Source organism: Microtus pennsylvanicus, chromosome 12 (assembly GCF_037038515.1).
Source record: "Microtus pennsylvanicus isolate mMicPen1 chromosome 12, mMicPen1.hap1, whole genome shotgun sequence".
Classification (NCBI taxonomy): Eukaryota; Metazoa; Chordata; class Mammalia; order Rodentia; family Cricetidae; genus Microtus; species Microtus pennsylvanicus.
In genome coordinates this window covers 33387141-33413076 of record NC_134590.1, presented here as the reverse complement: position 1 = coordinate 33413076, position 25936 = coordinate 33387141, and the positions used below count along the sequence as shown (strand labels likewise).

The following is a 25936-nucleotide window of genomic DNA, read 5'->3' as shown; positions in this document are numbered from 1 at the left end:
AAAGAATGTTTTTAACTCATGGTCAAAATAGTTATTCTCACTCTGGCAACTGTCCAACTTTCTAATTTTCTCATATCCATTTGAAACATAAATGGTTTCTCAAACCGTGAAACACATTTCCCTGCTAACAAAGAAGAATGGCGACAAACAAAACACTAACTGAACTGTCGGTTCTCTTTGTAGGCAGTAAAACTTATTAAAATGCTACTAATAGATATACTTATCTAAAGCCAGTCTTACAGTAAAAAGAACGACATTCTAACACTGCCCTCCATACAAAACACCTTGTGTAGAGCTTTAAATGACTAAGAAATTAGGATGTTTAAATGCTCACTTCTACCTAACGTGAAGCCAATTAAATCACCCCAATTTGGGACATTCCTAATGATGATTTAAGACAGTTATGACTGCAGGGCTGTGAAGAAGCAGAAGAGTCAGGAATCATGCTAGTTCATAAATACTTCAGCAAGTCAGGAGAACATCCAAGACACAGTCAGACGCAAAGCAAGCTTTTTTGATTAGTAAGTGGAAAACGAAACAAGATGCAGACCACGGTACAGACACCAGGGGATGGCTGACACGGACCACAGCAATGTGTGCTTGCTCACAAGTTACAAGTGGGATAAAGACCGGTCCCCAAGCATGCAGCACGAAAATGTACGACATCCAGCCTTGTGCAGGGGTCCTCTATAAACCCTATACAAGCCCAAACTTTAGTCGCAGTCACTGCAGAAATTCCACAGGAAATTTTGAAATAGGAGAATAAGAAAACATGCTTAAAATGTAGTCAGCTTCCAGTGGTTGTTTCAGGAAAAGCTGAACACCACCGTACAATAACAATATGCTGGAGAGTTAGCGGCAAAACTCTTAAAGTTGAGGCATATTGTTAAAACATATGTGACTGGTGCAAAGGAAATCAACATCTCTTGGCCTCCTATTGATAATAACAGGAGCTCCGTTTGCCCAGCCGAGGGACAAACGGCATCCAGCACGTTGTCTAGCAATAGGCGTGCTTGGCGCTTTTAAGGAAGCGACCAAGCTCAACTGCGTTTGGGCGCCATTGTTGCTTGGTTTAAGGTGAGGACCCACGTACACACACCCTGCGTGACTCTGTGGTTCTGACCTGGAGGACAGACTGATGAGATCTGCTGGGAGGTGCTCCCCATTGGCCACTCTCACTATCTCCCCCACTGCCACCTACACGTCCCAGTTCAAAATAATTAAAATGGGAGGAAAAAACAAACAAACAACAGAGAAAATAAAAACCAAACAAATGGACAAAAGAGACAGAAGGTTTGAAATTATTATAGAAAAGAATTCATGTTAATAAAAATGTCTAATGCCGATTTTTTCAAAACTTATTTTGATCAGGCCTGGAGGGAAATGAAAATATTTTGCACCCAAAGGATACTTATTTGATTTTTTAAGCCCATTTTTCAATTTCTAATGTGAAAAGTTAATATTATAAGTATTTCTTATCAAATTAAACATTTTATAGAGTTATTTTATCTTACAGTTTTTTTGTAAAAATCCTTAATTTGCTGCCAACACTATGCTTACTCCTATCAAATAAGCAAAGGGAAAAATTTAAAACTATGTGTTAGCTATCTGAAAAACAAGTATACTACATTAAGCCCCCTCTCACATACTGCAAAAGTAATACACTCTGTTCTGATTCAAAAATGTTTTCAAAGTTGATTGCATCCCTATCATATTAACTTTACTGGAAAGCTGCACAGATATCTGTCTTAGGCAGTTAGGGGCATGACTGCACCATTTGGAGTTATTTAATAATTGATAAAGTATAAGTAACATATTGTGCTTTACAGAGTATAGGAGAGTAAGCCTTTGTGTCCAGAGAAAAGTTTGATTCAAGGAGGGAATGAAAAGGCCTGACCGACAACCTGCCTGGACATGAATTAAATAAAGTCTTGGTCGCTGTGTGCCACGCTTTTGTGGTATCCGTGGCCGCGTGCTGAAATTTCAGTTTGCTCATTTAAAGTGGAAAGTCAGTGAAACACAGAACTTTCAATGAAATTCTAACCTAATTCCAAGCCACCTCAAGCTCTCACGTAACCTAGCCAATCAAGTCCATGAGCAAACAGTTCCATTTCAGAAATGCTCCCTGACGAAGTTCTGAGCAGTCGCTGAGAACAGAAAGTCTGACTTAAGGACAGTTCTCTGTGCTACACAAAGATGCTAGTGACAAACTCGAGAAATAAAACTGCCCTGACTTACTTCAACCCCTGAAGACCTGCTTCTATAAATAGCCAAGGAGCTACTAGCTTCCTGATTTACTAACTTGTCAATTATAAATATCCAATCATTTTAAACCACGACCTGATTAAATAGATTTTGAAAAAAGGACACTGTCCATATTTTTATGTGGATTTTACAAATCAAACTGTCCAAGGAAATGATGATAAACAACCTCAAGAATATTAAAAAACATTTCTTCTTAATTTATTTTTGGACTAGTTTTAAGGTTTTAAATCCTAATTTACATAAGGACTAGTGTGATAGTTTTTAATCCTAAAGCCATATGTTCTGAATACTGATTCACAACTATCTTAAACATGAATACAACAAAAATTATCTGAATTCAGTAACAGAAAAGACCAAAAGAAAGAATAAAGTACTCTCTTTTTTTTTTTTTTGGCTAGAAAACAGTATTATTTAGTAAGGTACAATGACAAAAAGAAATCAACCACTCATCGGTTCTCTTGTACCATATCACCATAAGGAATAGGAAAGTTTGCAAGAGAGATGGTTATTGCACCATAAAGGAATTCGTGAATGAGGACTGAAAGAAAAAAATCAGCAGAGCCCAGTCCATGAACAGCATAAAGTCAATGACAGGGAGTCTTAAGCTGAGTTAGTGGTCCACACACACCACAAGGATCTGGATGTAGCCAGAGGAGATTGAGAGGAGATTCTCAAGCTTGGGCTAGGTAGTACACAATACTTGTTCTGTATGGCAAACATGAAGCCAATCCATTTTTTAAACACTTAAAAAATCTCGAGAGGTTTGCAATTCTTCGTTTATTCTTTATTTCCTTGGAGAAACCACAAGGTCAATGCAGGGTAGAGAAACCATCCTCTACCCTGTTTGAGCATCAGTAGGTGTCTCTACCTTGATGAGAGAAGGACAATGTCAGCAGGTATATACTCTTTGCCTTTTATTATAACTATATCTCCAACATTTACCTGAAAGAAAACTGGGAATTGGTTAATTATCTGCATGGAAAGATAGCAAAAAAAAAAAAAAAAATACAACCCATTGTATTAATACACAATAAAAAAACCATTCTAATCTTCACAAAAATGGCATAAAATTATTTAGGGGCAAATGTATATTTGTTTTTAATCTGTTACTTATCTTAATAAAATTTATTGAACAATTATAACTACTTGGTTGACATCTCAACTTCTCAAATGTTCTTGCTTTGACATAAAAATAAGAAGGAGGAAGCTGCTGGCTAAAACCTCTACCCTACCCAAGGATGTCTCAGAACAAGTTGAGAAATAATCGTATCTGTGGCTACTCTTCACAGTGACCCTCACGCAAAAAGAATCCACTTAAATTTATAATTTAGAGAGGAAGAAAACATCTAAGATTCTAAGTTCCTGAGTCACATGTTCAGGGTGAGTGGAAAAGCTCAAATCCACACCTACCCATCACATAGTCCGATGCTTGGCATAACTGTAATGAGACTATAATTATAATTAAAATAAAATAAACAGCAAAGTTTGTTTATTATGCATTTACTATCCCTGAGTATGGTATGAAGATGAATTAAAGTCCTTTGTGGCCAAAAACTATTAGAAGTGATTTGCCAGTGTTCTTACTACTTTTGGCAAACAATGCATCTCCCACTCAGCAATACCTGGCTCTACTTCCTTAATGGGAATCATGACAGGGAATTATTGCAGATAGGGCCATTGTGCTCGGTTTTATCTATTGGGAGAAATAGGTGAGGGAAAGCTGGAGGGGCCATCTTATAATCTACAGTATGTACACTAGTTGTTTAAGGAGGAACGTGTTGGATAACATGCTCAAAAATAAAGAAAGATCACTTTAGCTGAAACTTGCCATGTGGAATATCTAAAAGTGACAAAAGACACACTAATAGAACAAAGGTCTTCAATGAGTGTTTGGGAAGATCAGTATCTCATGATCATGATTATATAAATTTTAAACCTAATGCATAACAAAAGATGCCACAGGTAACTGGGGAATGTATTAAATACTTGCAGCAAATAAAACAAAAGATTCACAGCATTATACTTTAAACATAAAATCAATTCTCGTCCTTGCTCTATTAGTTAATTGTCACTGCACATTTTTAAGGGATAATAAGTATTTATGCTTACCAGTTTTATAATTGTATTTTTTTTCTTACACCCTCTTTTGAGGCAATTGATGTTCGATTCCAGGAACCTTTGTATTTTGTAGCCAGATGGAATTTAATTTTGTACAATCATGATTTAGATGTAACCTAAATATTCATTATTTTTTGATCTTGCCAATCTGCAATGTTTGCCTCACTTATCAAATAATGAATATGAGTCATTTCAGGACGCTACATTCTTTTCTATTTTATTTGTTAGTATCTATTTTTGGACAGGCTTTTAAGGAAAATGATAATTTCTTTGGAAGTATGTTATGTTCATAATCTGAAACAAGAGATCTCACTTTTAATATTGAAAGAACATGTATTTGTGCATTTATCGGCATCTTTTAGGGGGGGGCAAGAAAGAAGGCAGCTTTTCTTTAGATGTCAAAGATTCACATAAGTGAGGCTGCTGGCATCTCCTGGGATCCCAGCGCTCAAGAAGCTGAGTCAAAAGACTGGCTTGGTCTGAAGCCAGTTGCTGTCTTTCCACAGGTCACATAGATTTTGTATGTAAGCATTTCACATTATCAGTAGGAATGAGGGCTCTTTTTCCTGTTTCCTGATGATACTGCAAACATCAAAATATTGTGAGTTTTGTGTGTTTATCTTGAATTCATCACTGAACCAACTTTCGGAATGCAATTATCTAGTTATAACTACTAAATAACTTCAGCTCTTTTTATTTAGTTGGGTGGCTTCTGGGTGACAATCTAAATTCTGTCTTTTTAAATCATAATATGGAATATGCATGTTAAATTTGGCCCTGACCTCAAGAACGACTAACAAAGCTATCATCAAGGGTAACCAGTCAGTGATTCATTGTCTTTGTCTATTAAGAATTTAAAAATGTGGCCGGGCGGGAGGCAGAGGCAGGCGGATCTCTGTGAGTTTGAGACCAGCCTGGTCTACAAGAGCTAGTTCCAGGACAGGCTCCAAAGCTACAGAGAAACCCTGTCTCGAAAAACAAAAAATTTAAAAATGAGTTGGGCAGTGGTGGCACATGCCTTTAATCCTAGCCCTTGGCAGACAGAGTGGATCTTTTGGAGTTTGAAATCAGCCTGGTCTACAGGGCTAGTTCCAGGACAGGTTCCAAAGCTAAGAAACCGTGTCTCGAAAAACAAACAAAACAAAACAAAATAAATTAAAAATGATAGTTGCAATAATCCATATAGACTAGCATAACCTCAAAATAATGATCACCATTAGGAAATGCGAAGGTTAATTTTACAAGGGTGCAGAAGAGAACTATTGCCTGACTGTATATTCCCTGAGCAAGAAGTTTAGGAAAGAAGAAAAAAAAACCCTGATATATTATTTTTCAAAAATGTGCCTTTCTGTTAACTATACTGATAATCTAAATTCAATCCACTGTATCTGATTCTACCCCATCTGTCTTGTCTATGAAATGTCTAAGTCCACAGGACCAGATGAGCCCATGAAGGCAAGTTCCTCCTGAAAGTTTTTGGCTGTATTGTTTTTGACTTTATTCTTCTGCAACAGAGCTGATTAGCACAGAAATACAACACCCTGAAGGCATTTTTCTCCTTATTACTTTAATGTCAAAAACCAGAATGCAGAGAGATGTGAATGTTCTCATCTCTGGAAGAGGAGATGTCAGTTCCTATTCTAGCCGCTGATTTAAAGGAAAAAAAATCAACAAAAATGGAATTAGTTTTTTATTGAGAAGAGACCCTATTCCTTCACGGTCAGAAGGAAGAATCAAGTGCGTGGACTTTAGTGGGGTGTACATGAATTGGCAGCAGGCAACACTTTTGCTGTCTCAGCCAAACACTCTGCTGTGAGATATATGTCCAGTGTCCATACAGTGGTCTCCAAAAAGCCATGTAATGAGTCACCATGGCTATCCACTGTGGATGACTGGGGGATCCAAGTTCTGGAACTAAGAACTGACCGTCATTTTTGCTTACCTTCAAGGCCTAACAAGAATGGACACCTGGGTAGCCCTTGTCAAATTACAACTCCCCCCACTAAATGCTGAGGCAGAGGTCTAGCAAACAGATCTACCTCCAAAGCCAAGGACTGACTCCTGCTTCATTAGAAAATGATGTTTAGTTTATACGACTACTTTTCTGAAAATAATAGTAATAAATAAATGGGGTGATTTCACTACATGAATTTAACTAAAACATGCAAATGTAAAATATCAGAACTTGAATTTTTTTTTACTTGGACAGTAGATGATCAAAACAAAATTTATAAAACAAAATAAATAAAATCTATGAAAGGAGTGCTCAAAATATACTGTGAAACAGGACAGTTCTGGACAGAACTTTCCAAAATAGCCTTCCTGGACGAGTACAGAAACGCTCAGTGCACAGAGCTAAGGGAGACTCACAGATCTTCACATTAACTACTAAACAGCCTCCATATCAGTGGAGTTGCTGACGGCTGCCTGTAATAGTACACAGTTACGTCTATAAAGTGAACCTCTATGCACTTCTTTCACGGCAAAATAAAAACGAATGCATACCTTTTCCCAGTGAACAATTTCCCAAGCACCATTTCTCAAAACTGCAAAGAGAAGACATGACAGGTTAAAGAACACTCCCTTACTACCAGACACAAGCCTCTGTCTAATGGAACGGTTGCTCGAAATGAATGGCTTCGCGCGAAATGACGAGCAGCAATGTGACACCTTTAAGAACCAGCTGTGGCAGCAGGATCACATATGGAAATAAAAACTTCCAGTGTCTATGTCAGCCCCCACAGTGACTCGCCTCTCACTCAAGGCAGCTTTGTTGGAGAGGCTATATGCCTCCTCCAAGACACAGGGAAACGTCAGGGGTAAGTTGGGGTGGGGGTGGGGAGGAAAAAAACACAAAAAAATTATATAAAAGGGAAGCAACTGGCCTACATCCATTTCCTAATGACAACCATTATCTTCAGGTTGTGCTGGTCTACATGGATTACTGTAACTATCAACTTTTAAACTTGAATACACAAAGACAATACAACAGGGACATCATAGATTTCTTATTAGTAAGACTGTAATACAACAAAGCAATCAAACAAAATATGTATTATTAGGTCCATAATAATGCAAAAACATTTCATGTTTGGCTTACAAGAACAAGTGAAGCAAGCTATTCTAACATTATGAGAGAAGAGTGGGCTTTGTATATGGACTTACTGCTGCAGGGTACAGCACACTTACTCAGTATCTCTAAGCCCACCCACTCTAGGTGTGTGATGTGATGCTGAGCACACTATGCATACCAAAACCTGAAAACAGTGCAAGGCAGTAACGGGAGGTAGCAACACCGCACACCAAGGAGTTAAAGAAAAAAAAAATCATGGTTCATTGATAAATGACACAGACATTAAAGCTTTGAGGGCAAAGCCAAGGTTTGCTTTAATTAGAAAGAGCAGAGCACATCCACAATGGGAAATTACAAAATGAACAATTCAAGTTGCTGTAGAATAATCCTTCTGTACACTGTGGATATGTATTACTCTCATTGGTTAATAAAAGTTGACAGGCTAGAGGCTGGGCAGGAAGTTAGGTGGGAAAGCCGAACTGAGAATGATGGGAAGAAGGAGGGCGGAGTCAGGAGAGAAATGGGACAGCCACACAGGAAACAAGACACATGGAAATACACAGATAGATAGGAATGGGTTAATTTAAATGTAAGAGTTAGTTAGTATCAGGCCTGCGTTACTGATTGAACGTTTATAAATAATGTTAAGTCTCTGTGTGGTAATTTGGAAGCGGCTACTGGGATGGGGAGCCGGTAGTTCAGACAGGAAAACTACTGCCTACATTCAGAAAAAAAAAATACACGGTATTCAGTTCCTTTGGATGTTAGAAGAGACAGAGAGGAACCCTTTAGTCACGAAAACAAACACAAAACATTAAATAGCAAACCCAATATTAATTCCACATCATGTTTTAAAACCGGTATTGTAATAATATACACTATTTTAATCTAGATAAAAATTCTTATGTTTCCAAATTCTCTTAAACCAGGGCTCATGTCTCACTTGGCTCCCTATTTCTAATGTTCTGCACCATTTCTGCCACTGAGACATCCACATGCTGTCAGAAAAACAAATGCAAGAATAAATACCTTGCAAGACATTTTGGTTATTAAATTCAGTTTCAACTATAGATACCCAGGATTCTATCTAGTCCGTAAAACTCTAAGGCGAGCAGAGAACACACAAACTGACTCCACAAGGAAGGCTGCTCTTTGCAGTGTCAGAGGACACATCTCACAGGAAAGCCCGGGCTTAGGCTGTGTCTACTGATGCTTCCTCGTGTCTTCCTCAGAATGGCTTGTCACCATGAATCAAAATTAAAGGGGCAAACATGCTGCCTGTTGCTCTTGTCTCTCTTGTCTCGCTAAGCACCCCCCACACAAGCATAACACACACACACACACACAATTAAAATAAATCTTTAAAAATGTCTTGTTTTTATAATATTATTTTTCCTCATCTCAAACAGACTTGTGTATGAATGCACATGTATATGTAGTGTGCCAGCGTGTGTACTTGTGTGTATGGGGGTGCATATGCACTTGTATGTATATGGAGGCAACATGCTGATGTCAGGTATTTCCCCCAATTGTTCCCCAGCTTATCTTTTTGAGATGAGGTCTATCACCCAACCAGATACTTTCTGGTTGGATAGACTACCTGACCAGTGAACTCTGGGGATCTGCCTGTCTCTGTCTGCCCCAAGTTAAGGTTATTGTCAATCATGACTATAACTGATAATTTTGTTGTTCCGATAAATAGACATGGGGATCTGAGTTCAGGCCATCATGCTTGTATGACAGAAATCTTACTGACAGAGCTCATCTCTATGACACAGCTACCGCTGACTTCCCATCTTCACTTCTTGCCATTCCCTTCACACCCTCCCTGTGCTTTCTGTGGTCAAAGCACCCTGCTCTTTCTGGGCTCCTTTGTGCATGGTTCTGTGATCAGAACACTCCTCCATACCGGCTCTCGTGCAATGTTCTCAGGTAACTTTTGTGGATACTTGGCCCTTTATCACTATCTCAAGACTAAATACCCTTCACTTCCTCCAGAATACAGATCCCAGTCTTACTTATATGTGTAGCTGGGGAGGGGCTGTTTCCTCCCCAAACTCTAAGAGTCAGAAGAGTGGCAACCACCCCTATTCTGCTCACTAGTATGTCCAGGGTTACAACACTGCCTCATGAAAGTACCTGGTGAGTACCTGCTGGATGGAATGCCGGCTTCACTGGTGTCCCCTAGTGACCATAAGAAGTCAGAAGAGTAGTTACACAGATGTACTGATGATACAACCCTACTCCCTAGCAAATGACATAATAAAATATACAGTTGTAGAGGAAACTACTTTAGTTGTTTCTCAAAAAGTCAAACACATAATTGCCACAAGACCCTGAAATCCCTCCCACTCCTGGGTGTGTAGCCCCGAGAGAAGAGAAAAGCTGTTTCACGTGTAGCTTGTGCATGAATTCTCTGCAGCATGACTTATATGAACCCCCAAGTGGAAATCACCTAGATGAGCATCAACTGCTGTCCAGATGAGCACGTGTGGACTGGCCTGGTGTGGGAGGTCCTTCTGAATGTGTTGCTTTTATTGGTTAATAAATAAAGAATCTGTCTCGGGCCTGGCAGGGCAGAATAGAGGCAGGTGGGGAAAACTAAACTGAATGCTGGGAGAGAAAGAAGGCAGAGTCAGAAGACGCCATGTAGCCTCCGCCAGGAAGAGATGAAGGGAAACTTGCCAGTAAGTCACAGCCACATGACAATACACAGATTAATAGAAATGGGTTAAATTAAGATATAAGAGTAAGCCAGCAATATGCTTAAGCTATTGGTCAAACAGTATTCCAAATAATATAGTTTCTGTGTGATTATTTCGGGAATCTGAGTAGCCAGGAAACAAACAAGAGGCCTGCCATTTAATAGTATGCTCTGTGTCACAGAAAGGAGTGAAGAGCTAAAAGGGTGGCGTGGATGAACCCTGAAGATACACCAAGTGAAAGATGGCAGATTGTATGATCACACTTATATAAAGTACTTAGAATAGACAAATCCATGGAGACAGAATGCAGATTAGTGGTCGCCAGGCTCAAAGAATGGGACAGCAGGGGCTGGTCACTCACATGTGTGGGTTTCTTTATGGGGTTCTGAAAACGTGCTGGAACTGGGTGGTGTGGTGGGTACACAGTCTCCCCGAATCAGCTGAGGCCCCAGGGTTGCCCACTTTAAGATGGGGAATATTTTGGCAGGCGAGTGATAACTGAACAAAAATAGCCACACAAATATGCAATGAGCTATTGAGACATTTGCTTAAAATAGATGTCTCGGTTTTGTAAGTCGCTAAAAAGATTCCCATGGCAAGCATTCGAAAGCATTATGTAAAAAAAGATGAAGTAACATACTCGTCAGCTCGGGGGCCACCCCTCCAGTTCTGACATCTAAGCCAAGGTGTTAGAACTGATGCCGTGTTAGCAGGGGTTTGCTACGTCACATGTAAAAACAGCTCTGGCCCACTCTTCTGATTCCGGTCCACACAGCAAGAGTCCCAGCAGGCTTCTAGAGTGGTCTTCCAGGTCCATGTCCTGTCTCCTGCCCTGAGCCCGTTCACTTCCTTCCCACCTTGCTTTAATCACTGCTTTCTCCAGTTGATCTCTCTGGGATCCCTGCCTCCACCCAGTACCAGTGGTACATTCTCTCCACATAAGTGCTTCCTGTGGGTTTAATGTTGAAGAGGTAGCCGGACTACTGAAAAAATTTGCACACCTAAGAACACTTTGAACACAGTGCTAGCCAATGGCATGTTGTCCTCTGTCCCTCTGGTTTTATTATTATTATTATAATGATGATGATATTAACTTTTATGTGCATGTACACCTATGCTGTGGCACTTGTGTGGAATTCAGAGGACAATTTACGATAGCTGGCTCTCTTATTCTACCATGCAGGGCCTGGGTACTGAACTCAGATACTCAGGGTTAGTGCAAACACTTTAACCACTGAACCATCCCCCCCACTTTTTTTTATTTTGGAGGCAGAGTCTCACTATACAATCTGAACCTGCTATTTATTCCAGAGTCTGCAGCGGCCTGGATTGATCAATACGCATATTACCGTTAAGTCCTCACTAAACGGTATGTTCAGAAGTTACAGCAGGACCCTACTCTTTGACACTTGTTCGTGGGTCTGCATAACTAGTAGACCAGGCTGACAGGAATGTTCTACCATCCTTTCCCCTGTGTCTTCTGCCTCTGAAATACAAGGTGTGGGAATAAAGGAAACACAGTCTGATACTATATAGATTTCTGGCTCTGAGAACAGTACAGAATATGGTGAAGTTAAAAGAAAAAAATCAGCCACAACATGAAAGTATTTGAGCAAATCAAGGCTTGACCACCAGCCAAGGACACCTGCCTGTCATAGTTCACTGCTGTCTCTCTTTGGGAACTGGTTCCAACCATCTAACCCTTAGAACAATTAAAGTAAGTCCCATCCCATGCAGTGTGCTGGCAAGGGAACCAGGAACCTAGGTCTCTTTCGTCTGTAGCCTCCTCTACCTCCATTCCAGCTTCTTCTAAGAAAGCTGTGGGGTCCTTGGCTGAGACTCTGCTTAGTTTGGTTGGCCCAAAGCTAACAGCCCTCCTATTCTGCCCACCTTAGAGATGATTAATGCTGCTGGCAAAGGAGCGGGAGCCTCTTGAGGGAGGGAGGAATCTTGAATGGCCGCAAGGTGCTTTGACAGCTCATTCTGAGATGTGCGACTCCTCCACCTCTCCTTGGTGCCATCCAAACACACCTGCTACAGTTTCCACACAATCTAATGAGTGTGACAGCGTGCACTGGAGGGCTCTGACATCAAACAAACACCCCAGAGGAGCCTGGCCTTACCCAGCAGTATACCGTCACTGGTACCCGGCAGTATACCGTCACTGGTACCCGGCAGTATACCGTCACTGGTACCCGGCAGTATACCGTCACTGGTACCCGGCAGTATACCGTCACTGGTACCCGGCAGTATACCGTCACTGGTACCCAGCAGTATACCGGCACCTGTACCTGGCAGTATACTGGCAGGCCACTTTGTTGCAGTGTTTTTGTCTGTGAATGGCACACGTTCCATTAGAGCTCCTGGGTCGCTCCTCCCCAAAGGTCTGGATAAGGCTATGGGAGACAGACAAAAGGCATTGCAAACTAGCTCACTGCATGCTCACGGCTTCCAGGAAAGAGGATGTCGTCCCAGTTCCCCAGTTAAAGAGATTTGTCACTGGGGATGTCTCTGAAAGTCACTGGCTACCTGTCCCTGGGCAGTCAGTCACTTCCTAAGGTGGGGAGAAAAAGGCAGATCTTTCTAAATGGTATCACATAGAATGGAGTAGAAAACACACACACACACACACACACACACACACACACACACACACACACGGGGGTGGGGAGAGATAAGTGTGTTTGATTTCCTTTCCAGAAGCGAGCCTTTGAGAGAGATCTTAGGTTATGGTAAAGGTCAAGTGTGCAGCTGAGACTGGACTTCTGTAAAGAATCCAATCCACTCCTATTGAAGCACTATGCACTCACCGAACACTCTACTGCAAAGATAGTTTAAAGGCAGAAGCATCAGTGTGGCCCAGAATGACATTACACATAAATAGTTTGTGTAAACTTGCCTATAAAGGCCAAATTCAATCACTGCGTGTGTGGTCAAACCACTTTCTTCTACTGACAGGAAGGACAGAGGGAACCTCCCGCCTTTGGAATAAGTTGTTCATGCTGGCATCAAGGGGGCTGGGAGCATTTCTATAACCTCAATTATAACGTTTTAAAGTGACCCCCAAAGTGTGTCCTCTTGCCAGTATCCCCAGCAGCTCTAAAAACTTCTTGAAAGAGGAATTCTGAGATCCCGTGCCAGGTGTCCAGGAACCCTAGCCATCAGCATCTAAGGAGCCCTCTGAGGGACTCGGAGCCATGATCAGATCTGAGATACCTTAAAGGGAAATGTGCCGAGAAGTGACAGGACAGGAGCCCGCGGCCAGCAGTGTATGCTCAACAGCCCACTCACCTTTTCCTTCCCTTCATTGAGAAATTTCTTACAAGAAACATCTTGCTGTGCCTCACCAATCAATCACATCTCTCAGTTCCTTGGCTTTCGCTTTCAAAGATCCTCAACTGTGGTCCAGTTACAAACAGGAAATAGATTTAGCTCAGAGCTATGAAGCCCTGTTGCTTCTGAAATGCTGGGTGGGGTGGCTGCCTAGCCACCTGGCTGCCTGGCTGTCGGGAAGTCGGCACTAAAAGTTGGCAGGGTTTCCTCTCCCACCTCCAGCCCTAGGGGAACCTCACCATTGCTGTTTCCCATGTCCTTCTAGCTGCCACCCTTGCTCCAATCCACAGTCAATACAAACAAGGCCACTTTGAACCTTGCACTGCCCTCTACAGCTGTCAGCTTCATACTGGCAATCTAGCTACACTCTACGACCATGTCTTCCTCTTTCTTATCAGGGTCTCCAAAAGCCTCTTAAGCATGACCCCAACTTGCCCTTCCACGCTCTTGTTGCTCCCCCAACATGCATCTCTGCCATTGTCAAAAGGGACCATTTGCAGTTTCCAGATTGGCATCTCCCATGTGCCCACATCCCACTGAGCTGCCCATAGTAGCCCTTCAGCCACAGGCAGCCCTAGGCTCTCTGCTTTGAGCTCTGACACCCACCCACTGGGAACCTCCCAGATGCCATTTATAGTTCTGCTTTTCTCATTTGGTCCTCAGTGCCTGGTCTGGCTCGCACATTCATCTGCATTTCATCTTCCCTCCCTTACCACAAGGTCCCATGAGGCGGGGAAGGGGACTGTGCTTGTATTTCTGCATAGGTCTCAGCACAGGGGAGGAGCTTGACACAGACTGACTAGAGGGGAATAACAAACGTCCTTTATCTGAAACACACCTACTTTTCTCAGGAACTCTGGTCAAGCAATTCATCTGGGCTTATCTAACACAGGTGGGAGGAAGTGCCTACAGTGTAATGCTGTGTTTAAAAGAAAAGAAAGAAAAAAAGACAAGGGGAGAGCGGTCTGCCCATACAGGAAGGGAAGCAGCAACACTGAAATCAGACCCCTCACGAATAAGCCGTGCTCCTAAATTTCCTCAGTGGGTTTTGTTTCTATGTGTTACATTTTTGATTTATGGGAGACGTGAAACACAACCCAGGCTGTGCTACTCCATAAATAAATACTGCCTCCCTATCCAGAGTTATTATAGCGGAGGACTTCCAGTGGGCTCAATTGACACACGCCTAGGACATGCAAATGATTTGGAGATATTACTAGTCTTCGAGATGTCTGAATTTATTCAGGTGATCCACATGCATGACTTTCAGCCGCAGGAAACCATACCATCTAAAAAGCTGCACACAGGTCAGCTGATATTCACATGGCAAGGGGCATGTTCATACGTGGGGAGCCTGCCCTGAGACAGAAGGCACAGATCCGCGTTTCCATGGGCCAGTGGGTTGGTGCTATTTTAAGTCCTTTGTCAGCTCTGATGAGAACTGAAGCAGATGGACTCTGTCCTGTTAGTGGGTCACTTCAGACTGAATTACCCAAACAGCACCTCAATGCTTTTTCCACAGAAGACTTTAAAAGTCACGTGGTTTCCAGGGGGCGGTCAGCAACTACCAACTGTGCACACCACAGGGTCTTGATTACGCCCTGCGCCCTGACGACACTACCTCACTTCCACACCAGAAGAGACAGTACAGCACTGAGGAGGAAATTCAGGTGAGGGTCAGTTAGTTTGTGGTGTGTCCACTGTCTAGATGAGAGGGGCTAGAGAGATGGCCCATCAGTTTAGAACACTTGTTGCCCTGGCAAAGGACCTGGGTTGGTGGTCTATCATCATCCTAACTTCAGTTCCAAGGAATCAAATGCCCTCTCCTGACCTCCACAGGCACCAGGCACACACATGGCGCACATACATACAAACAGGCAAAGCATTCATACACATAAAATAAATTTTTAAAAAGCCGGTGTGCCTAGGTTACGAGGATTTCATATTGCCTTTTCTACGGAGTCTAATTGCAGAGAAAGTTCATTAATGAAGGCTTATTTTTCACAACACACCTGCTATGATAGTAAGAGAAGGTAGCATGAAAACTAACTCCAGTAACGTTGGCTTTCATCCAACCACAGAACAAGCCAGGGGGTCAGCAGGTGGCTCTGCTTCCCAAACCACACTTGCTGGACATCGGCAGAGAATCCTTCAGGGAGTATGTCCAAACCTGGGGTTTTAAACAACACTTCTATTCACCGCCACTTACAAAGTATCCTGACTACCTTAGTCTGTACCCAAGCTCCATCTCCTCTCTGTACCCAAGCCCATCTTCTCTCAGCCCTCCATGCCATAATTTTACATAAGACTTCCATTTTACTCGAAATTCTCATAGCATTCCATAGAAAACAGAAGAAGGGTTTTACAATTTAAAGAGAGCATTGGCAGAACCACCACAATAAATCCACATGGGGATTGGAGACAATGTAGCTATTACAGTAACAATGCCAAGTGTAAAGTCCACAGAGGTAAGCTTGGCACAAACACCCCAATTCAGGGATGACAGGGAGAGAATGTCGTGTGTGTGCGCGACACAGGAAAAACAGAAGTTGAAAGAAGAAATCAGAGGAACTAGAGGTGAATTTAGATGCAAGGAAAACCGAGGCCCTCAAGTATGACCCTGTGCTGAGTTCTGAATAATGAAAGCGAGAAATAGATACTGTATCCATTTACGGGAGGTAAAGCTAGGGCAACAGTGGTGCTAAAATGACTGATGGTGGAGGTAAGGAAGTGTGAGCGTTACCACCATGCTAAGATTTGATCCGTGCCTGCAAAGCAGTCCAGAACACAGTGATATACATATACATATATGTATATATAATGTATGTGTATACATATATTACTTCATCTTGTTCTCACTTTAGATCACAAATTCTCAAGAGAGCTCCTTGCATGCCCAGTCTCTCTGTTCTCCCTTTGTTAGTTATAGCCAAGTATTCTTCTGGAGAATGGACACACACACACACACACACACACACACACACACACACACACTGCTCATGCATGCACCCACATGCACACACACAGAGGCAAGTAAGTGCGTGCAGCATCTACTAAGACAGGCCCCCGGGCTGGAAGCTCCTGGAAATCTAGAGACGAGCAAGCAATGGGCCTGTCCTCTGCAGTGTCCCTGTCGACTACATACAAACCATCACCACAGCAGCACACAGACACAAAGAAAAGCAGTCACCACTGTTTGGCAAGAATGGACCACAAAGCTCACCCAGATTCATGTGTACCTGCACTTGTTAGTATCAATGTATGCCCTGCCCCTTCTCTGCAACTAGGTTCTTGGAAAACAATAAATAACTTCCATTTGCCAGATCACTCAGCTTAACCAACATATGGATCTCCAAGGCAAAAAGTGGCATTTCTCCAGAAATATCGAGGACAAAGCTTAAATATAAAGCTCTGAGTTGGAGCCAAGCCCTGTAACTTAGCTGGTAAAAATGAGGTGACGGACGGGCACCAAACGATAGCCAAGTGGCTAAAAAATATTGGAAATAAATGGTAATTTTTTTGTTTGTTTCTGTAGTCTCCAGGGATGCCGAGAGTGAGAGAGCAGAGGAGGCTTTCTTGTGTCTTGACCCAAAATACGAAAAAGCATTCCTTTGAGTGGGAATATCCGAGAGTGAGCCCTGGCATTAGAATAAGAGGCATCCTCTCATGTATTATGTGGCCTCGGCAAACATTTAGAAAATCTAAGCTTAATACTTTAAATCTTTGTCAAAATTAATTACCTGTCATAAATATCTTCCTCCCCCTCCTACACACCAACCACTGCCTTGGTTCAGGAGAGTAAATCGAATTTCACTCTGGTCTAATGGCAACAGATGGCTCTCATATTAACTAATTTGAGTTATCTGACAGCAGACAGCATCCTGTTCAAACATTTTTGTTATCTCCCATCATCTGCCAAACCAAGAGTACCAGTGCCCAAACTAGGCAGAGGTTAGCAGGAAGATGCCAATCACCCAGGAAACAACTTCAAGCATCAACCTTGTTTCTTGGATACAGGATTTCCAAGTATTCTGCTGACTAACCTGGTTTCTATAGCCAAGTCCTTCTATTTCATTGCATAAGTGAGGCTCATTTACACTTAGTGGGGAAGCCTTCCCGCACACGTGTCTGGTCTTCATTTCCAGATGGAGAGATAATCCTGCAACCCCATGCAGAGGATGGAAAAAACCCAGGAAGAACCCACAAAGAATGTTCCTTCCAAAGGGAGCACTTTGGGAAGTGGAGATATAAGAAATCAGCCTCCCTCTGGCACAAGGTTTGCTGACCGAAAAATCATACCATGATGACAGCTGTCTTTCAAAGCTTGCAGAAGTCTCCAGCCAATCACCAAAGACTGGAGCGCTCTGCCAGTGATAATTACGAGCTGGGAAATGGCTCGCATAGTTGTCCTCCAAAAGCTTCCACTAGGTATTCCAGACAACATGACAACAAACGCAAGAGCCGTGCACTGTGGGAAATACTAGCACCCCAAACATCTAGATAGCTCCCTTGCATCCTTATGATTGCCTCTCTGCATGGAACTCCTGGAGCAGCTCCCAGTCCCTCTCCCGTGATCCTTTCTGTTCCCCATCCTGACCCTATGTGTTCAATCTGCTTCTGCTGTGATTCATAAGCCTTAGTCATAGCTGCTGGGAACGCACAAGGAAAGCTGGAATCTCCTCGGCCCGGCATTTACCGTCTCATAAAATTTGACCGGCCTATCGTGTAATCACATGGCTGCTTCCCTCTGCTATGGACACCTGATGCTCTAATAATAGCTTACTCCAGCAATCCAGCAGCTGTCCGTCTTCTTTCTCAGGCTCTCTTCTCTTCCCCTTTCCCACTCAACCCACAGGCAGAACGTCACCCCTGTGTCTCTCTACTTATCCACAGTCTTCCCCAAATTCAAGACCTAGCTTAAGGAATTCCAGGACTTTTCTCTTTTGGGGGGGGGGTGGGTCTCTACAGGATCAGACAGGGAAAATACTATTTGCCACAAAAATCTAATGTGTCATCGAGACCACACAGTCCAATCCTTCACCTTCTACCCAAATCTCTAACCATGTATGTTCCTTTTTCCTACGTACTCATCTAACACGTAGGCTGCAAGCTCTTCCAAGCCAAAATCCTCATTTGGTCTTTTCTTACATCACAAAGGAATATTTCGGTAGATACTCCAAATATTTTAGGCTAATAATAATAAATGCATCCTCCTCAAATATATAAAACACCTAGCAGATGCCTTGGTGGGAAGTGATGAGAAAGAGGAGCGCATTCCCATAGGGCAGTGGCTCTCCACCTCCCAATGCTGCGACACTTTAATACAGTTCCTCATGTTGTGGTGTCCCGCCACCGTGAAATGCTTTTGCTGCTATTCATTCATAACAGTAATTTTGTCAACCCACAGGTTGAGAACCCCTGCCATAGGGCCTCCCCACGGGAGCTGCTCTAAATACTATGCATGAAGACTAGGTGATGCTGGAAGATACCCGATCCCTTCACCAGAGAACTGCTGAGAGAAAGGAGTCCCTCTGCAGAAGCAGACTCAGGGATGGTGTAAGATGTCTGCAAGAAAGTTCTAGAGACTTTTTAAAAACATGAGAGACACAGTCTTCTTGGCTGTGTTGAAGGTCATTTTGGTTTGGTCTACACCAGAAAAGACCGTGAAAATACTATGCACATTCAGAATCTGGCCCTGGTTTTAACCATGGGCTTTATTCTGATGGCTAATTTCATCTGCCCGTGTGGAGTAACTTCGTGGTTTTCAAACCACTAACAAAATTTCAGATAATTTTGTATTATTTCTTTCTACAGTCAACACTGTCCACAAATAAAGCAAAAGCATTTTATAGTTTTTAACACAGTGAAAAAACTGTAGACCTTTTAAACAATATATTCAGAAGCATATAGCTAGGAAGCACCTGAGGATATTAAAAAGTGGCTTTCTCAAAAATATCACTCTCATGTGATTTTTTAAGTGCCATACTAATAATTGCTAATAAAGTAAGAAGGATAATCTGGGACAGAAGGTATTTCAATATAGCATAGTATTCTCAAACGAATCATATTTAGATTTGATTTGAGGATATGACGGTGAGCACACTTGGTAAACACAAGACAGAAGTGAAGGACCTACCTTGTGTCTGTTTCTTGTTCACAGCATTATCAGCTTTGTGCCGTTTCTAAAGTTCAGAACAAAACAAAACAAAAACTTCAGTGAAAAAGTGAACGAGTCTGATAAAGTAAAAGGGCACTCACAACCAACAAAGGTCATTTAACTTGTGTTCTCCGGCTTTTTAGATTTCTGCACTCATAGACAGGGGTGTTGCTAGACTGTTCACAGACCCCTCCCTGGGAGCACAAGCTTGGGGCCCTCAGAAAGTTCTTAAACAGCAAACAGGGAGAATAACATTTTAACGTTACTAGAGAAAACATGAAGCAAAAGCCTGATTTAGTCTATTGCTTAAATAACTCATGTAGAAGATCGCCCAAGAGAATTAGCTATAATAACTGCCATTTAATAATGGGACTGAAGTATTTTCAGCTTTTTGTGAGACTCATTATCTGATTAAGCTGAGTACATCCTCCATAATTTGAAGATGCACGGATGTCTGCCGACAGCTGGAAACACATTCATCCTCCCCTTTTACTACAGCCTGTCTTCACGGCCCCACAGGACCACCACGCACAACCAGACGCCACCGAGCAATAGCTGTTATTCTCTTCCTCCCAAAGCACCCACGAAAGGAAATGGTGAGCAGGTGATTTTTAAGTTGAGGCAGGTGAGGTTGAACAGTTACATAAGCCAAGACTGCAGAAGAGTAAGAGAAGGAAACAAAAGGCCAGAGGAAAGGTGAGACGCTCACGGCCAGCGGCCCCATATGGGCATGATCTCCTCTGGACTTCAACCGGAGGTTTCCTGTGGCTTCGGTCTAAACTTACAGCATGAAGAGAGACACACCAGACTTGGGCAACATGGCAGCCAAGCGTTGAGAGTAACTAATCCTTTGCTCGAAGATCCTACTTTAGAAAGCCAAGGCTTGCACCAGCTGTGAGAACTGAGGACACATGCAAGTGCCTAACCCTTCCATCTGAGAAGAAAATACGGCATTGAAGCTTAGTGAAAATAATTGCCCAAGAGAAACGTGTAGAGTCAGTGCTCCCGGGAGCCACTGCTGTATCTGAGACAGTGGAGGAAGAGCTGTCAGTGTGGACTCAAGTCGCCAGAGTACGACCTGAACTGTGCAGCATACAAACAGGACCGAAGTCTCTCTGTGCGGAGCTGTGGGACAGGATAGGCACACATCTACAAGGCATGTCTTTCTCAGCGCAAACTGCTCACAATAAATGTGTAATGGTGAAGAAATCCCATGGGCTTATTACTGCTTCCAAAAGAAAGTATAATTTGCTAGAATATTGTTTGGAATAAAATCATTTTGTACTTAGCAACAGAAAAATACAATCGTCAAGTTCAAACTACTTTCTGCCACTGTTTCTTTCTTAGTAGAGATGACAAGAAATTTTGAAAGTAATCCAAAATAAGCTTGACTCAAGAAACTTCTTTAAAGTCCAAGGTAAATTTAGATAGTAAAAGAAGGTATATCTTTGCTTTCCCCAAATATGATGGACAACGGTTAAAACTCCTAACTGATGGAGATAAAGGTTAATTAATGAAACATTTCATATCAAACAAGAAATGAAACTTTACGAAACTAAAAGTGGCCTTGGACATAGTTTTCACCTACCAAAAAGTCTTAACCCAGGTCCTCTCTGTCTCCAGTCTCCCCCAGTTAATAAACTAGGTCAGTGTCCAGCTCCTAACTTTCCAAAGACAAGGAATTTATAGTTTGAATGATAAAAATATTATTCCTCCTAAAACTAAAAGTTCACAAAAACATAGTTATTCTCTGATTCCAAATGCTACTGACTTATAATCAAAATTCACTCACTATCACTGCGAGATGGTGGAATGTTTGCTGTTTTCCATTTTGGATAGGAAGTCCATTAGCAAATGGTGTCCTGTGAACAGAATTAGTTCCCTGACAAGACTGGAGGTGGCCTGCTAAATTCCATCTGAGGGAAGGAAGCTGAGTCTTTAAGGGGTCATGGAATTCGTCTGGGAAGGTGATGGACTCAGACTCCTTGTTCATGAACCCCTTTTGTCCCCCAGGTACTGTTTTCCAAGTTCACTTGGTCCCTTCTTCAGAGATGCGGATGACCAAGGTTTAGTCCCCGCCCTTTCTCACTTCTACCCTACATTCCTTACTTAGCTCAACACTTTCACACCAAGATTATCATGGGGGCTGCCTTTAGTCCATTCTCACATCCTCTCTCCTTCTCTCTCTGGGTCTGTCTTCCTCTCTCTGTTTCAAAGGGGCCTTGAACTGTGTCCATGTTGTAATGTTACCTTAGCCCAGACAAGGAACCACGAACCCACACACACGCTCGGTTTTATGAATCAGAAACTCAAAGCCACCCTGGACCTTCTTTTATTTTATTACTTTATCTAGCACCCTCTTTCTTTGCTAATCATTATTTACCAAGTGCCCATCTAGTTCTTCTCCTGGATGTTCAGCTCCATCAGACTTCTTTCACTCATCAGCACATGACTGATACTTGGTACCTGCATCCCACAGACTTTGAATACGTATTCATTTTGCAATGACTGAAACCTACTAATGTTTAATAATTTTCTGGCTTAAAAGAAAGAGTGTTTTTATGGTTTTGAATATGGCTTTATGGTTTTGTTAAGCCAACTCAACAGACAACTCTAATTTTGATTTGTACCATGATGTGTTTTTTTTTTAAAAAAGACTAATTGATATTTTAAATTCATATTCATGACTGTGTGAGCATTGTGAATGAAACCAGGCTAGGAGAGGATATCAGATCCTCTGAAACAGTTACATGCAATTGCCAGCTTTCTGACACTGTGCTCGGAAACACACTCAGGTCCTCTGCTGGAGCTGTACACATCCTCAAACACTGAGCCACCTCTCCAGATTCAATTTCCATGCTTTAAATGGAGAACTCTTGAAGCCACTGAGTGAAAAACAAACAAGCAAACCCAAAACCAATAGAACAATGCCTAATGAATCACATGTGCCCCAGAAAACAATCAAGTTAAAGAAAGAAAAGAATAAAAAGAAAGAGACAAAAGTTAAGGTGAGGACCAGCCCCCAGGGGCTGCTGAAACCAGCCACAGCTTAAAGAAAGTCAGTGGAACACACGAAGAAAGAGAATTCCTTCAATCTCCCTGAGTGTGGGCCCAAGCAGGATATCACCAATCAAGAGTACTACTGTTTGTTAAGTGGGTGCGCGCGCGAGCGCACACGCACACACACACACACACACACACACACACACACACACACACACACACACTTATGTACTCAGCATCTACTGTTAGGTACTTAGAGCCTTGAGACCACCAACGCAATGCCCAATCACTTCAATTCTAGCAGGTCATGTGAGTCTGTTTTTTCTCTTTTTAATAATATTAATAAAGTGATGATGCAGAAGTAATGCTACTATTTGTGAAATTTGGGGCTGTGTATTTATAAAGACTTTCTCAGCCTCCCTTACCCAAATCTGACTCTCTAAAGCCCGACAGGGGTCATTTTTAGACATGCAAAGGAGTACTGTATAACAACTGGAATCCTAAACAACCCACTGTGTAAAACACAACCTTGGCTCTATCAGATAAGACAGCTAAAATAGAATGCAGAAAAGGTCTAAAGTTATTTGGGGGAATTTATTTTACAAAGGGAAACTGACTTCCTCTTTCCTACCATGGAAGCTAAAAATAACAAACTTACTGCTACTTTCTTTCAATAAGACAAGATAAATGGAAAGGAAACTCAGAATACTAAAATAGAATGATAAGAAACAAGGCATCTAACAAGGTGAAAACCACAATGTTTAATTTTAAAAATAAAAAGTATAAATAAAAATCTTTCATATTTAATTTGGAGATTATTTCAATTAATTGGAAACTGTTCAAATGTAATTTTATCTTCAAGCCAATAACTATATTTTGTTTCTTTTATTAATAAATTATAAACTGAAGAGGATACTGTATCAAGAATTTTTTGATATTAATCTGTTAGACCTGATTTCTAATTCTATTCACTTTTAAGTTGAATGGGCATTTTAAAGGGCCTATGCTGCAAATTAAGTAGCTTAAGAAAATAAAATTAATAATACACTTGAGCCAGTTTATATATGAAAAATTGAAATACTTACAATATCTTCTATTATCTCTTTGATAGCTGCCACAGCTAAAATAAATAAGAGAGGAACCAGTGTTGTGTAACGACCTGTTGGTGACACGTCGGGTATTTGCTGAATAAGAAAGAAGGCAAGATAACTCCAGTGAGAACCAGAATGGCTATCAAATACCTAAAAAAACAAAGTCACAGGTCTTCTCAAACATTCCCCGCTGATTTTACTAGTACTGGGTGACGGATCTGCAGAACAAGTTAATTTGCTTGATTATAAATACACAGTACCTCACACTCATGCAGTGTAAGACTGAGAAAAAGACGGAGTAGCACATGATACTACACATCACCATCAAAACGATGACTTAGAGATGCAGAAATGTCTACACATCTAACACGAATAAATCAGCTTACAAAATAATGCTCATTTCATTATCCTTTTTTGTTATCTGAATCAGAAAATAATGCTGGGGGCCGGAAAGAAGACCAGAGCACCACACCCCACTTTCAAGAGCAGTTAGCCCTGGTGCTGTAATGATTGGTTTAATTTTTCCATGTGCTGCGTTTTCAACTTCTTTTGCTAACAGTGAACATTTGCTACTTTCAATGCAGTTTTTCTTCTTAAAACATTTATAACAACTAACTTAAATGGTCATTTTTGTAAGTGATAATTTTTACAGTGAGTAACACTTTCACTGAAAGATAACTAACTGGACAATTTGGGGAGAAAGTCTCTATTCCCTTCAACACTGAAAACGAACACTTGTTGACACTGAATTAATAGATCATATCAAATATCTGAATAAGCACGGACCCAAGGCTCTGAGGGAGGCGGATGCCTGATGCTGTGGGCATGTAGCAGCACCAGTAGCAGGGAATACGCATTATGGCCAGCTCATAGCTCAGCCTTTCTACAAGCCTCAGGGTATAAGTGGAGGATTTAACAAAGCCTTTCCTCCTTCCTTCACACTGGCTTTGAACAGAGGTTTGAAGATGGACGGAACTTTACCTGGAGCAGGGCAATAAAGAGAAAGAACGAATTCGCTGCTCTTCTGAACTGAGAGTAGAGGAATCTTGGAAGGAATGTGATCACGTTGTATTTTGCAGTACTAGAAAGCAAAAACAAAAGGAAGCATAGAGCTTAACTCCTCTGCAATTAGCACCCGTGTTTTCAGAGTTCTGTTCCCAGCGCAGGAGCGATCAGAGGACAACAGTTGTTCAACAGTTTCAAATTTGGAAACTATAGTGAGGATTGCTAATGTACGCAAAACAGGGAAAGGAACGGGCAAAACAGCCAAGGCTGAATCCCAGGGGCTTTGTTTCTGTAGAACATCACTTGTCTTCCCTGGCCGGTTATCAGGCTGAACAGTACCAGGAGTAGCTTGCAAAGAAGGGCAATTTTAGATAAGACACTGCATAACACATCAACAGAGAAACATCGGCCTTTGACAGGGCAGACAGTGGACACAGCTTCCTAGATAACCAGGCCAACAGCTTTTTTGGTTGTTCTTCCTGTGCTGTCTCTATGACCATGCTAGGAACATGGCGATTCCACACTGCCCAGAGTCAGTAAGACATGAATGCATTGGTCTTGGCGACATCTAGGTATTCCTTCCTTTGGCTAATAAATAAGGGGAGATTAAAAACCCATGCCATACTCTTCAACAGAGATACGTCGAGAGGATCTGCAATCTTGTAAATGGGTACATCTCAAATACGATAAATCTGCCCCTGGAGACAACCAGGCAAGCACTTGGGGTGTTCATGTGGTCCAAAGTGACTTAGAACCTACTGCTTATGTGGAATTGTTTCATGACTGTTGAGAAATTGAAAGCTTATGGTTTACAGTAAGGAAGGCATTCTCAAAGCATGCTGTATTGCACATGCTAAATTACAACCATCCAAACCCATATTTTAAGACTCTAGCTAGAACAAACAAACCAAACCTCCAAAGGTTCTTGGTATAGAATTGCAAGATTTGTTTCTAAGCTGTTAAAACTTGGCATGTAAAAATAATACACTGCTACATTAGCAGGTTTAGGGAAAAGACAACCGTCCATGGGCAGCTTTGATTAATCAAAGTTCCTGGAGTATGGGTGCTTGCCCCTTCTGCTCCTTCCTACATCCGGGGGATTTTGATCTTAGCCTTTTCTTTTCTTTTGTTTGAGAGGCTGGTAATTAACCCCAGTGCTTTATAAATGCTAGACAAAAGCACTCTA

General features: G+C 41.8%; 1 protein-coding gene across 6 annotated transcripts in view; it reads right to left on the bottom strand.

The window, feature by feature from the left end:
* Atp8a1 (ATPase phospholipid transporting 8A1) overlaps positions 1-25936 on the bottom strand; it is a 209148-nt gene that overhangs the window by 149691 nt on the left and 33521 nt on the right. For 2 of the 6 annotated variants that reach the window (XM_075943172.1, XM_075943170.1), the window contains exons 3-7: positions 24727-24826; positions 23740-23838; positions 19631-19676; positions 6889-6929; positions 1124-1197 (exon numbers count right to left, since the gene is read on the bottom strand). In XM_075943172.1, coding sequence (XP_075799287.1) covers positions 1124-1197; positions 6889-6929; positions 19631-19676; positions 23740-23838; positions 24727-24826 — 360 coding nt within the window. Of the gene's footprint in view, positions 1-1123; positions 1198-3133; positions 3208-6888; positions 6930-19630; positions 19677-23739; positions 23839-24726; positions 24827-25936 lie in introns of those variants that run through there. The other 4 variants (XM_075943171.1, XM_075943169.1, XM_075943173.1 and 1 more) reach the window with 2 other exon arrangements.